Source organism: Brassica oleracea, chromosome C5 (assembly GCF_000695525.1).
Source record: "Brassica oleracea var. oleracea cultivar TO1000 chromosome C5, BOL, whole genome shotgun sequence".
Classification (NCBI taxonomy): domain Eukaryota; kingdom Viridiplantae; phylum Streptophyta; class Magnoliopsida; order Brassicales; family Brassicaceae; genus Brassica; species Brassica oleracea.
In genome coordinates this window covers 8,883,066-8,898,123 of record NC_027752.1, presented here as the reverse complement: position 1 = coordinate 8,898,123, position 15,058 = coordinate 8,883,066, and the positions used below count along the sequence as shown (strand labels likewise).

At 36.4% G+C, this 15,058-nt stretch overlaps 3 protein-coding genes across 3 annotated transcripts; all 3 read right to left on the bottom strand.

The window, feature by feature from the left end:
- Positions 1-2,071: 2,071 nt before the first annotated feature.
- Positions 2,072-4,263, bottom strand: LOC106292613 (RHOMBOID-like protein 12, mitochondrial). Its single transcript, XM_013728231.1, has 8 exons — positions 3,752-4,263; positions 3,524-3,644; positions 3,260-3,379; positions 3,032-3,145; positions 2,856-2,900; positions 2,638-2,742; positions 2,504-2,545; positions 2,072-2,403 (listed from the first exon to the last, which is right to left on the bottom strand). Exons 1-8 carry the CDS (start codon positions 4,075-4,077, stop codon positions 2,308-2,310), a joined length of 969 nt encoding a protein of 322 aa, XP_013583685.1. The 5' UTR covers positions 4,078-4,263; the 3' UTR covers positions 2,072-2,307.
- Positions 4,264-6,147: 1,884 nt separating this feature from the next.
- Positions 6,148-7,459, bottom strand: LOC106343839 (cytosolic sulfotransferase 17). The gene has a single exon (XM_013783166.1). The coding sequence runs from the start codon at positions 7,320-7,322 to the stop codon at positions 6,309-6,311; it is 1,014 nt and encodes a 337-aa protein (XP_013638620.1). The 5' UTR covers positions 7,323-7,459; the 3' UTR covers positions 6,148-6,308.
- A 2,575-nt stretch (positions 7,460-10,034) lies between these two features.
- LOC106343301 (probable galacturonosyltransferase 11) lies at positions 10,035-12,805 on the bottom strand. The gene is made up of 2 exons (XM_013782473.1): positions 12,411-12,805; positions 10,035-11,541 (listed from the first exon to the last, which is right to left on the bottom strand). The coding sequence occupies exons 1-2, from the start codon at positions 12,534-12,536 to the stop codon at positions 10,087-10,089; spliced, it is 1,581 nt and encodes a 526-aa protein (XP_013637927.1). The 5' UTR covers positions 12,537-12,805; the 3' UTR covers positions 10,035-10,086.
- Between the last annotated feature and the right edge of the window lie 2,253 nt (positions 12,806-15,058).

The window sequence follows — 15,058 nt, the reverse complement described above, 5'->3', positions numbered from 1 at the left end:
ACCCATCAAAACCCGCTAGAGTACTAAACCAACCTTGTCCAGAGAAAATATCATTTTCTTTCCAAGAACCATCTGTGAAACACTATCTTCCTGGTATTGAGGGTAGGGTCACTGCCTCTATGTGTGGTGGTGTCCTCTGTGTGTCCAATATTTGTGTCTCAGCCCATAATGTATATTATGTTTCTGCCAATTTAAGTGTCTTTGGGATCAATGTCCAGATTACTGAAGACTTTGTTATTTCGTCTTTTCCAAATGTACCATAGAATCCATGCAAATCGATGATCATCCATATGCGGGAGAGCTCGGCAAAAGAGATGATCCATGTTTGTGAAGAGGGAACTTGTTGGGAAAATTACTGGATTTGAAGGTGTCATTGAAAGGGCTCAAACCTGAAGTGCTGGAGGAAATTCAAAAAACACATGGTTTATTGATTCTTCATCGGCTCCGCATCTTGCACAACATATGTCCCATTGTATCCCTCTCCCTCGCAGATTTTTCCTAACTGATATACATCCTGACACCAATTGCTATAAGAAATGTTTTATTTTTGGTGGACACTGTATTTTCCAGCAAAAAGCCTTTAATATGTCAACTGAGGGTCCAATCAGTATTGGTGTTTTTTCCTTGTCTGGATAAACCCGTTCTATCTGATATCCTGATTTAACCGTATATTTTCCATTTTGTGTGAAATGCCAACCATATCTATCTACCATCTGACTTCTACTCAGTAGTATACTTTATATAATTTTTGCATCCTTGGGATCCACCAAAGCCCGAATTGCTTCTGAGTTCCAAGTTTGCGAAGTGGAATTAATGAGAGAATCCACTGTAAGGTCTGGGTAAAGATTATGTTGATTTTTGTTTGCTGGTCTCGGACGAGTGGTTGAGAGCCATGGATCATTCCATACAGATATATATGATCCCGATTTCATCTTTTTGATTAGTCTTTTGCTTACGAGAGATGAGAGATGACCAATTGATGAAAAAATTGAATGAAAAAAAGTTGAACAAAATTTTATTTAAAGAATTGAACTGGAAAAGAAAATTGAATAAAGAGAACGTAGAGAACCAATTGAACAAATATTAAACATAAATGGTAAACAAAAAGATGAAAAATTGTTTTCAGAATTTATTGAATACTCATCCAAACATACGTAAAATGAAACGATGAATCTTTAAACTTATAATACAAGTTAACTCTACGGTATATCTCTGATGTTGCTCAGACTACTAAAAGTTTATTTTTCCTAAAAAAAATATGAAGCATAAAGAAAAATATAAAGCATAAATCTTTATTTTCTTGAGTCGAAGAAGATAAGTTTAACCTTCTTTGTTTTTTTTATTTGTACGTGATGAGGTTAAATTAATAATGGATGCTTGAGTGAATATGTTGTTAGTATTGAGCTACTTTCTGGAATCTGAATTCTTTTTTTTTCTTTAGAACTCTAATTATTGTTTTCACTTGTTCATAGATTTTAAGGGAGAAAAATATTTGTTCATTGGTTTATTCACATAGCAGAAAAAGATAGGAATGTAGTGGGACCCATAAACTAATAGTTTCACAAAATATTCAACTCAATTGGTAAAATTTTAATTTTGTGGAACAATAAATTTAACATGATTTTTTTCTCAAGAAATGGTCACCAGTTGAAGCCATAGTTTTTTCATGTAAACCAAATATGGTCGGATATAGGTTTTTTTGAAACAATTCTGCTTTCGATCAAAACTTGGTTTAATAATATGGGCAGTTGATAAAACAAATAAGACAATATTTATTTTACATTTTTAATATTGAAAATCTATAAAAGCTTCGTTTAATTATGTGAGCAAATTCTTACTAGTTTTTTAGTACTGAAAATTTCGTATATGAGAATGCTTTCCATACAACCTAGATATGTATGTGAATTATCATTATTTGGTCTTTATTTGATTTGGTACATGTATGAGTATGGTAATGTTGATTTTTTTTATTATCAGAAAACAAATCCATACTTGTTCATTAAACCATTCCATATGTTGATTAAACTCGTTCAATAACTTATGTTTCAATCTTAGAATTCCAAGGGTGAAAAAACGAAATAAACAAACAAATTTAATTAAGAGTTGATCTTCCAAAGTGGATCAGTCCATAGGTTAGATTCATCAACACAAAAGACAGACAATGTCACCATGTCGTTTGATGTTTGGATAGAAAGAAATGGTTGAACCTAATAAAATCTTGAGCGCCACAATATGGTCTCAAAGTTGCTAAATCATTTGAAGATTCTCTTAAGATGACCAGAGCCAAGCAGAGTCAGGTCAAGAGGCTCAGTAACGGAAGCGGCCTCTCCTAATCCGAGCCCAAGCAATGGCTGCAACTGCTGCTCCTCCCAAATGAGCAGAACCTGAGATGTTACTGTCCCCCTGCAACGACCAAATTTTGTTGTTGTTTGTTTAAGAATCATCATCAAGTTTTGAGCTTTTGCAACGTCATATTAGATTCTCAGACAAAATCAAACATTACCTCTGTTATCCTTAAGATGTCTTTACCGATGAGGAAGATTCCCTGAAAGATAAGGAAGAGCGAATTTTTGGTTGACTTGAGAAGAGAAGCTTTGAGCTGCCATGAAAAAATAGCCAGAGAGCTTATAAACTTACAAGCAGCATCGCAGGAACTGGAATGAAAAATTCAAAGTATAAAGTAGCTGTTGGGTTGAGGAAGATATCGAGCAGCATGATGGCATTCACAGCTCCACTCGCACCCTTTTATGAAACAGAAAAAGAGTTCTTTATAAATCATCCTCACTTGCATCCAACAAATCAAATATGAATTTCACTCCATGCTCTCTATAGAAAACCGGTAAATTCAAACATACCAGTCCCGGGGTTCTCGATGGATCCCTCACGAAAGCTCCATGGCCCTGTCCACGGCATGTGATTAGTCGCACAATAGAAAAAAGGGAAAGTGTGCAAAAGTATCTTATCTGAGGAGCCAGCATGATTTGAGATAAAGGAAACTATTTGATCTTCTATAATGCTGGTTGCTCTATACCTTGGGAGATGAGGCAGCCAGATAAGCATGGTGAATCAAGTAGAACACAGAGCCACCAAGCGCTCCGGCAAGGTACAGCTTCAGAAGGAACTGAGGGCCAAAGTTTCTTGCGATCTACCAATTGAGGAAAACAACTTACTATCTCTACCAAAGTAAGACTAACAATGAGAGGCTCAACAGTGCTCTCCACTCAAGAAATACAAATCAAAGGAGAAAAGAGGTGTGTACACTGGTTCCAAAGAAGTAGAGTCCGATCATGTTTGAGACGATATGTCCAATGTCAATATGACTGAATGCTGAAGTAATCAGAGTGTGTAGACGTCCACTGGTGAAATTGTCCAACGATATCTGCTCAAATGATATCAATCAAATTCTTAGCCTCTTTCAGTATCAACTAGGATATCAAATAAAGACATCTAGATCCCCTTTCTTCATAAACATGAATCAAAACAAGACATGTCTGTAAAGGTGTAAGATTTTTTGAGGACTGACCATGAAATTATTCATCATGAAACGTTGGTCGAAAACACGCCACATGAGAAAGACACCAGTGTTAGCTAACAGTAATCCAATAACAACGTCATTAGATGACAATCCTTGAAGCCAATGCTTCCTGTCAAAGGTAACAACAACAACAACACACAAAAAAAAAATCGAAACTTTTTTATTCTTTCTCATGACACAATCAATCTCTTGTAAGAAGATGATGAGGGACAGTACCATCCACGCCTCCCAGAATAGCCTCCGAGTTCGAAACCCTTTCTGGGAAACTGAGAACGCAAGAACGCGACTTTCGATTCCACGAGATTCCCCAGTTTCGCGGATTTGTTCGTCAAAGCGCTCGCGAAAAACCCACGAATCTTCTCCGATCGCCATAGGAGAGATGGGTCGAAGCGGCTCGCGGGAGGAGAAGGGGTCCGAAAATGGCGGGTCTGGCTAGGGCGATAGAGAGAAGTGAAGGAGTGGTGATACGGTGGGTTCGCGAGCAGTTTGGTGAGACGCGAAGATGAGTCGACGACGACTCTGCGAGCGAACATCGAATTCATCTTTGATGGAGGCAGGCGAAATCTCAGATGTTTAAGACCCGAGTGCTGGATAATAACTACTGGCCTACTGGGTATTGTTCAATACTCTCTCTCTTCGATTTTGTTTTTACACATACATAGTGAGAGGAATCAATGTGCGGAGCAGTTTATAGCAGCCTCCTTTGTTGTTTTCGTGTAAAAACTTTTATTCATCTTCTGGAAAGAAATGTTACAAACTTCCAGTTTTATCGTCTTTTTACTTTACCTCCCTCGTCAAAACGCAGAATCTTTCTTTTATTTACCCCATTCCCCTCTGTATTTTATGATAGTTTGAACATAACCAACACACCAAGTTTACATGACTCAACAATGTATCTCCAAACTCATCATCGTCAGTTAACTTTGCTTATTCCAGTTTTGCCATGTTGTTGTCGGCCTAGCCAGCTTCTGTAACGAGTCCTTTTAGTAATTCAAAATGTTTAATACAATGCCTGTGATACACTTACCATCAAAGACTATTGCCAAATGAATTATCATCAATTTCGAAAATCTTGAGATTTCATTGTTATTGGTTCATTGGTTTTAAACGATCTTATTAAAATTCTTCACTATTGGTTTGAGAATTTTAAAAATCCATCAAAATCTTTTGTTATTCAAAAAGTTTAGTTATTATGTATATTTTAGTTATAACTAAATCTAGTGTTATTAAGAGATAAATTTAGTCGATTTTTACTTATAAGACATAACTTTCAAAATATCACGTGTATCCATGAGATTTATAAAATCTATGTGATAGGAAAGTATAGAAACCAAAATAATCATTCTTGCCAAATATCTTTTGCACATTCAACCCAAATTATATGTCAAAAATTATAATTCATTACATTTTCTATAATTACTTTTTTGAATGTATTATTTTTTATCATTAAATAATATATATATATATATATTATATAGTTTTTGAATTATATGTTTTTGAATTCGAACTTTCTATAAAAAAAATCAATTTTTTTTTTATTTTTGAAAACTATTTTTCGAAAATTATTTGGAATATATTTTCAAAATTTATTTTGAAATAGGAAATTATTTTTGAAAGTATTTTTATAATTTTTATTTTAAATTTTAAGTATTTATTTATTTATTTTTAAAATCCTAAACAATATATTTTAAATTTCTCAACCATATATTTATTTTACACATAACTTCTAAAATTATCTAATTTAAAAATTCTAGAAAATAAATGAAAATATTACATCCAAAGACAGTTTTAAGTTTTTACTAACGTAATAGAGCAGTTTCTTCTACCAACACACTTTCTCCTAAGAGCTTCTCTTCTACCAAACAATTTAGTTACATCGAAACTAAACAGTTGTGTAACTAAACAAACATTTTAGGGAGAATGAACACACACCACACATCCTTCTTTCCAATCGACGGTCCAGATTAAATCTGACATTTTTGATAAGACTGATATCTGTCAAGGGTTGGTGAGTTGGAGGCAACAATCTTCAGCACCCTTCTCTGAACGACGGCATCCTCGGTTATGAGATCCTCTTCGTGCTGTCGGATAGTTATCTCTTGGGTTAACTAGCGAGTTCGGGTTGTGATTCTTTGGGGAGTTGGTGGCGTTTGAGTTCTTCATAAACCGTAGGAGCAGTGTGTTTCAAGGTTTGAGGGCGCCTTTCTCTTTACCGCGGCGACCAAAAGCTCTCTCTGCTATCAACTCGCCTGCTGGTCTTTTGCGCTAAAGTTAAAGTTTCGTCCAAAGTCAGTTTCTCCTTTGCTTCATTTTGTTATTTCGTTTCTTAGATCTTCTCTTTTTAATTTAGTATGGTATTTTTGCTAATAGTTTGCTTTGTAACTTCCGTAAAAAATTGAAAATTTTGATATAATAATTTAATATTTTATTAAAATAAAGGTGAAAGAGAATGTTAAGGGTCTCAGTTATTTCTTTTCACTTTTTTTTTAATGTCAGTTGGTGAAATCTTTTCATGAGAATTTAATTCAGAGGGAGAGGGAGTATAAAACAGAGGTTGCTCTGTTTTGTTCTCATTAATTCTGCAGGCTAGCTTGTATGTATCTTTGCATCACTGAAAGAAAAATGGCCTCATAGATAAGAAAAATTGATACATATATAATGATAAAAGACACTCAACAACAACAGTAAGGCTTCGCTACAGATTCATCCAATGGGAATTAAACTATAAAAACAAGGATCAGAAACAGACAATCACAGACAAGGAAGATCATATTCATGGTGATGAAGCAAGAAAGCCAGTTCCTCTAAACTTCTCCTCCATCAAACCATCAATACGAGCCACCATCTCCGGCGTCAAATAATTCTCCCAGTCCCCAACCTTCCCTTTCCTAAAATAAGCACTGTTCGCATACACAGCAGGACGATCCTCCCTATCTTTCTCCCCTTTATTAGCTTCAAGATTCTTCAAAGTCTCAAAGCTACAAAGCTTCACGACCCTCTCCACAACCCCTCCTTCCTCTTCCTCCTCTGTGAACCCATACCCCATAAACTCAGCTAACCTCTTCACATACGGCAACGGGTCGCCCCTCATCGTCTCGTACTTCAAAAACAAAATCTGCTCCGGGTTCGCTTCGTGGGCCTTCCAGTAGCCCAAAACATGATCTAGATAAGGCCCGTACACAGACAAGCCTTGGCAATATTTATCAAAAGCCTCCTCGATGCCGACGAGATCTCCCTGCTGCGACCTCTCCTTGTGAGCGAACGTCCACATGGAGACAAACGTGTCCTTGGGGTCTCTCCAAATGTAAACCATCTTACAACCAGCCTTCAAGATCGATTCAGGCAAGAGATTATAAGGGATGTGAGTGGAGAAGAGCGTGTTGCCTTGGTCCTTGAGGACGTCCACGCTCGGGAAGAACGGGAAGTCGATCTCGATGTAAGGCACGAACTCGTGCGGGTTGCGTTTGAGGAGAGGGTTCGTTGAGTCGTCGAACTTGGAGCGGTTCGCGATCGCGAAGGTTAGGGCTTTGAGCCACGTGGTGCCGGTTTTGGGGTAGCTGCAGACGAAGAAGTCGTTGGGCCGAGCTTTGAAGAAGTTTTGGGCGTGGAGAAGGCCTTCGAGGAGAGGTTGGAGCCACCAGTGGCCGCCGTACTCGACGAAAGGGTCTTTTGGTCGCCAGCCGTTTTGGTGAGGAAGCGTGGCGATGGTTTCTTGGTAATGTTTCTGGTTCTTCTCGAACTCTGAGGGTGGGGATGCAACGACGTCGTTTTCGGATTTGGATTCCATTACAGAGAGATGGTTTGTGTTTCTCTTATTTGCTGTATAAGTAAATCAAGTGATTGCTTACTCGTTTGTTTATGATGCTATAATATATAGTTTTGCTGTGTGGAATGTACATAAGTAAGTTGGTGGTGACGGCTGACGGGTGAGGAGGATATTAGTTACCAACAACGTGTTATATGTGTTTCACAGTTGCTGGTTTGGTGACTACTGACTATGGAGTTTCTCTAAGCTAAAAATTATATATTTTTTATCAAAAAAAAAGTGCATAGGATAAAGAAAATATTACACTATAGGGTAGTTTTCCACTTTCTAATAACACTAAGGCTGTTTATGCTCCTCAGACACTTTCTCTTTCCCCAATACACGTTTCAACTTTTCCAATTCATAAAACAATTGAAATCTAACTAAATCTTAACTAAATAAGAAAATAATATTTATTTTTAATCTTTTTAGTATGACAACTTATGGTTTTTCTATCTCTTTATTTTTCTCTCTCTATTTATTTATCTTTCTCTTCTACCATCGGATTCAGATCTGTCTTCGTGTCCCTGAGAATGATTTTTTTTTTTAAATTAAGCTACATTTGCGTAAATTTGTTTTTTTGTTGTTCATTTTATTTTACTCTCTAACATAATAGTTTGAATTATTTGATCTGTAACTTAGTGCTCTTATTTTCATTTTTTTGCTATTTTAGATTTTGGACAAAAATCATTTGCTGTTGACAAGATCTTGAAATATATTTCTTTCAGCCCTTTCAAAGAACTCATCTTTTTAAGAAATAAGCTTCATGGCTCTTCAACTATTTCCTTGAAGGAGTTTCTAGCTAAGTATAAGAGCAGAGTTCATCAAGTTTTGTAGTTGAGGAAAGTGGAAGCTACCAGCTTAGGAAGATGAACTCAAGTAAGCCTTAAGGGCTTGTTGATGTATCTATCAGTATATCTGTAGAAAGACAATATTTTGGAGGTTTTACTAGTAATGTCTCTGAATTATGTTCATTTAGCATTTGTCTAAAATCTGTGAGGTTTTACTGGTAATGTCTTCGAACTATGTTTATTTAACTTGTGTAGATGGGATGAAGGTGAAACCGACATAGATGAGTTCTCATCTTATGATGATATGCTTGCTGCACAAGATTTCACTCAACGATACAATTTAAGAAGACCAGAGAATATGTATTTTCAAGCTCATCGTTTTAGAAAACCTATTAGGTGTACAAGTGAACTAATGTACATGTAAGGTTTTGGGAATTGGGAATTTATGTACACGTGGACATTGAAAATTATGTGTACATGTTTGATAATTATGTGTACAACGTTTACAAGTTTTGCTTTTTTGTACACATGTATGCCACAATTTCTATTGTACACATGTACACTCATGGATGTGCACAATTTTTTTTGTTGTCGACATATGAGATTATGATAGAGATACGAAAGTTTATATATATTTTTTTTAGAAATCTTTTTATTATTGAAAGATCGTGTAATCATTGGCCCATCAATTCTAAAGTGTACATTTTTACCATACCTACAAAAAGATTTCTATGTCATACGTCCAAGTTTTTTTTGTACACATGTACGCCACAATTTATATTGTACACATGTAGACTCACGGATGTGCACAATTTTTTTTTTGTGGACATATGAAATTATGATAGCGAAGGGTAGTATTGTAATTTTTTATATCTTCTTCTTCATCGACACTCTCTTTCTACAAAATTACAGCCATTTTTGTTTTCAGACATAAATCACCATTTTTGGGATGATTTGCTTTGATTCAACCTCGTTTCTTTATTATTACCATTCAAATATGATAGATCCTTGATATAACAACTGATTTTTTACTCAAATCACCATAACATAGATGTTTTTTAATTGACTTTGTGGCCGAATGTACTAAACTCGCGGTGGCGGCGAAGTCATGATGTTCCGGTCTTGGTGGTCAGAAATAGTTTAGGATCAAATGAAAGACGACGAAAATGCTAATCCAAAAAAAATTCCAAAAAAGCAAACCAAAAAAAGTTCACTGTTTTCTACGTCTTCTGGGTTTCAACATTTAAAAAAATTTTAAACAAAAGCAAAATAAAAAAAGATTCTTGTTGTTACGCTTAGTTAGCGGCACATAGAACGAAATGCTAACTATATCTATAAGGGTGACACAAAAAGAGCTAATGGTTACACTTTTCCAAGGCCAACAATGTCTTTAACCACCAAAAACTACCCTAGTAGCTGAAACTGCTCTTTTGTGTAATAAAAAGTCAAAAACTGATTCATAGCGTAAATCACTCTAGGATAAACCAGTTATCGTATTATAAGATGCTATAAATGTTATGTTTAAACACACAAAATTTTAAAAGTTTACTTTATCTAAAATTTTAATTTAACCAATCATAAAAGACTAAAATGTAATTAGTTGAGTAGTTTTTAATAAAGTTAAAATTAATATAGAAAGCTTAAAACATCTTATATGGAACACCAAAAACCTTCTAAAAATCATATATTATGTATGTAGAATAAACCAGTGTCAAATGTAAATAATAAATACATGTAACGTACTGAAGTTTAAGTACATTTTAACCATTTCTAATGTGCGAGTATAAATTTCGTTTCAGACCATAAGAAGAACAGTCTTCAGAGAATATCTGAACCTGACAAACTTTTTGAGATCTCTATTACAAAAAAAAAACAAAACAAAAAGAATCTTCAAAGTGTATAAGAAATCAAGAATCTTGTGATTTGTGATTAGACTCAAAAAGTTTCTTTTGCTTTTAAGCTGTGACACAATCTTGTAAATAAGGATGGCTCGAGTTCAAAAACCTTAACCAGAACGGTTTATACCTACCTATAGCCAGCTTCAGCCAAGGTTTCATGTTACCATTATAGTGAATCACAGCAGCCGTTTCGATCAAACGGTTATCAATGTTCACATCGTAACCTAAACCTAAGACATGCCATCTTCTGTCTAGCGGTTCAGTGAGACCATAGAAAGCCAATAGACCTGGAGGGAGAGTCCCCAGCTTCCAAAGCGTTCGTTCTGAGTTCTGCTCTTGCCAGTAGTGGTACCTAGCAGTCACATTCGCTTTCCTCCAAGCGATCAAGTCGAAAACGTTCATACCAAAAGCCCATCCGCATGCTTGTGGGTCGAACTTTGAGCTGATGAGCGAGTTGGAGAAGTTTAGATACTTGTAATAACGGTGGAAGGCTTCAAGACACGTCTCCACAGCTCCGTTGACGTTTCCGTGAAGATCCAAGGAGAAGAGTGGAGTCAAATCTTTCTGAACGACAACATCGTCGTCTAGGAACACGATCTTCTCTAGCTGCGGATAGACCTCGGGGATGTAGAATCTGAGATGGTTTAGTAATGATAAGTACTTCGGGTTCCTCACTTTGGGTTCAGGACTCGTTTCTTGGCTCGTCTGGTCTCCGAAGTAGTAAGCTCTTGAATCTGTATCCAGAAGCTGCTTAACAACAGGAGAATACGAAGCATTCAGCCAAGAAAACTCTTCAACGCTCCTGATCTCTATCGCTGAGCCCTTGAAGTCGTTACTTAGAAACCAAGCCTGCATAGCTTTGTAGCTCACTCGATTCGTCACAATGTGGAAAACAAGCTGCTTCGGATGATCAGCGTTAGAGACGGTTGAATTAACAACAACAGAGGCGGCTATAACGTTATCAGTAAAGATGCAGAAATGGGAGAGGTTGTTGTCAACAAGTCTAGGTGAGTCCTCCGCTAGTCCACGGCGTGATGGCGGCTCAGTTAGCCAATCAGATGTGAGCTTGACCATCAAACAGTGGAGGCTCTTTGGTAACGCCTCTGCAAGCGATTGCGCAAATAGTGTGGTTTGAACAGTAGCTGCGCTTGCGCGCTCTTCAAGGGATTGGATGTGAGATTTCATGGTCATCATTGTGGTGGCTATGTCGTAATGCGCGTCTTGCGCCTTGTAGATAAGAGTTGAAAGGCCCGTAACGATGGGTTTTGCTTCGTCTAGTGAAATGGGTTGACCTCTCATCGCTGCTTTTGAGAGCAGAAGCTGACAGCTTCTGATCTTAGAAGTCAGCTCCCAAGCTAAGTGGAGATGGTTGTGCTCTTTGGCTATAAAAACATAAGCCTTGGCAAGCGTCATTTGCTCTCCTAACTGCCGAGCGAACGAGGAAGCACTTGTTACCTCTTCCGTGAAGTTTAAGTGGGGAAGAGATACGTTCTCGGTTCTTGTGTCTCTTTCCTATCAAAGAAATGAAAATCAGAGTAAGTTCTTCTAAGACACAAACATCAAAAGAAAGAAAAAAAAAAAAACATTCTGTATATGCAATAAGTTCTCCATATTCCCTATCATATACTTTGTGAAAGAAAAGGTTACGTTCTCGAGACCTGGACTTGCTAAAAAAATCTCTAACAAATTCCGCATGACACTTGGATTGTCTTCCCTGTAGCATTTCTCAGTGTATTGTGGTGCATTTTCCCGAAATTTCTTTTTGATGTTTTAAGAACTTGGAGTATGAACCATGTACACTCTAATTACAATGTAGCTTTTATATGATATTAGCATGAACATCAGCAATTTTAATTATAACTACTGCATCTACTTTTCATTGAAGAGCTTCCCATCTATAACTCTACACTAATGCATAAAGCGCCTTGAATATTTTTCATCTCTGAGATAATCGGCAATCAATGTCTAGATATCATATAAAACAGTAGACGTAAAAGGTACAAATATTATCAAGAAATTTTGAATATATTTACACATGGGACGTGAGAAATGCTCTCTGTTTTGTGATCTTATACTCTGACACTAAGAGCAAATAAAACCCGAAACCAACAAACAATGTCAATAAAGAAACTACAGTCGACAAAATATTCCCAGGCCAAGTAAACAACCAAGTAGATCTTCAATAAGAAGAAACCAATATAACTAAACAATCAAAAGCTTTTAATGATACAAATCCTCAACGTAACAAAACTAAGGTTACAATTCCACTGGATTCTCTCACCAATGTTTTGTCAACAGCAAGAACAAGATCCAGACTTTTTCAACACATAGCATGGGAATCGAATGAAGAGCAAGGAAGGAAGGAAGAGAGAAAGACATACAAGTATAAGCTGAGATGGATCTTGTTGCTGAACGATGAAGAGAACCAATCCAGCGAGAGAGAAAGAAGCAAGGAGAAGCCATATCCAACTCAACAGTCTCCTTCTAACTACCCTCCGCCTCCTCATCTTTCCCCTACGAATCCTCCACGGTTTACTCTAAACCCAGATTCGAGCAGAGCCCAATGAATTCGAACAAACAAAAATCTACCGACAGAGATTGTGATTATTATGACCCTAACTTTCGCTTTTGCTTACGCGTTTCTTTGAGTGCATCGAATGATTTATTCTCTTCTTTCTTCACTGTCCAAAGAAATGTTTAATGTTGACAGATCTAATCTTATTGCCTTACTCAATCACTGTCGATCATCAAAATCCTAAAACTTTTCTTCGTTTATTTTCCAAACTTAAACTTTATTTTAATTACAAAATGAGACTGGAAGTAGATAAAAATGTCTATTAACACCCAATCCCTCCGTCGGTGTTTAGATTAGATTTTTTTTTTATGTTTGGTCCAGAAGGCAGAAACAATAGCTAAATTTAGTAAAAGCAGGAGGAATAGAATAACCACATAAATATCTTCAGATTACGTCCAACACGTTTTCTTCGATAGTGTCACAAAGGAAAAGTAGTACGCTGAAATCAAAAGATATTCGTATTACAAATTACAAATTTGAATTTTCCTCAAACGGATCGTATTGGGCTGGTGGTCCCATAACGTTGTTTTATTTTTCTCATAAACTCGCGACTCGAACTTTGGGCTTTTTCTTTCTAAACAAGGAATCAAATGGTCCTTATGGAAAAAAAAGGAAAGAACATTTTGGTGACCAGAGGGAAACAGTACATGAAGTTCAGATCATGTACCTTGTGTTATTCGAATAACCTCACACATTCAGAAGATAAATAAAATTATATATAGCCGGTTAATGACGTCGTCTACATGATCATAAGATACAACTTGAACTTGTTGAGTAAAGTTATATCATTTATTCGCGGAAGCAACCCTCTGCTTCGCTTAAAGTTGGGTGAATGGACTTAACATTCTATTTGGTGAATGAACAAGTTTTTTTTTTTCTCATCTGAAATTTCCATTCATATCAAGAATTCAATTAAATACAACAAAAACTATCAGTAAAGAAGAGTTTAAGGCAACACCATAACCATACAAAACAAATAAGGCTACAACACAAAGGTAATAACACTAATTGGTTACAAAAATATCCTTCAGCCGAAGAGAATATCCAATGACCAAATATGGTTGCCAACGGTCTTCTTTAATCACACTTTTTGCTATCAAGAAAGCACCAATGTTAGCTTTTCTTGATTGTGTGAATGAGCAAGTATCTAAGAAACGATAAGAGGGTTTTATAAAACAAATCTATAATCTTTTAACTTAGTAATCACTTAGGTTAAAAAATAAATTTAGACTCTTCTAATGTGTAAAATGGTTAAGTATTGTAGCATTCACACAATGTACTGAAATTAATCACTATAGTTTTTAGTCGGGTTTTCCACTTGTGTTGATGGTTCTCTTCATAGTGGTCAAATAGGTTTGATATATTATTAGAGACAAAATCTCACACGTAAAAACAGTTAAATAATATAAAAGAGAGATGAACCAATCCATTTATTACCGACTAGTTTTACACTACAAGAAAACATAAGTTTAACGAGGGCGGTTTTCCTCGTGAGTTCGTCTTAAAAGAGGCTTTACGAGGAATTAGCGAGGAAACACATTTCGTTGTTACTCGTTCGTCGTAACACATATTTCCTCGCCCATTCGTCGTAAATTAGCGAGGAAAATATTTCGTCGTAAAGATCAAGTAATCATTTCGTCGTAAAGACCACGTAAATATTCCACGTAAGAAGGTCGCTAGATTTCTTCGTAAATACCTCGAAACGTGTTCCTCGTAAACTACACGTAAATATATCGAAAGATTTTCCTCGTAATGTACACGTAACGTATCTCCTCGTAAAGTACTCGTTTATCTTTCCTCGTCATATCCTCGTAAACGTTTTCTCGTAAAATACTCGTTTACTCTTTCTCGTCATTTCCTCGTAAATTTTCCACGTAAATAGGTCGTAAATTAGCTACGAATTTACTTCGTTATTTTATTTTACAGAATTTAAAAATATAATTTTAAAAAATAATTAAAATTATTTAATTTATTAATAAAATTATTTTTTTTAAAAAAAATCAATACCAAAATATATGATATATAAATAAGTTTTGAATTTATAATTCAACAACCGAAAAAAAAACTAAGAGTCGTTCATCGCCCAGTAGAATTCATCACTCCTCCTCTCTACAACCGCCTTGGGATGTGTGTAGGATGATGACTCGTCTGGAATGGGATTTTGTCGTCGCAAGTTCCTCAACAAGGACTCCCATTCCGGATTTGTGGCCGCTACAACGTCCAAAAAGCCCTCGAGTCCACCTATACGAGTTGTGAACGCAGATCGCGTCGAGTCCACCTATACGAGCTATGAACGCAGATCGCGTCGAGTCCATTTCATTACGCAGCTGAACGGACTCTCTACGCTGCTGCTCGGACTCTCTACGCAGCGCAGTGACTTCATCTTCCCGTGTCTGAGCATAAGACGATGTCGCTCTCGGAACATCGTTGACGGAACCAATCCCCAACGTACGT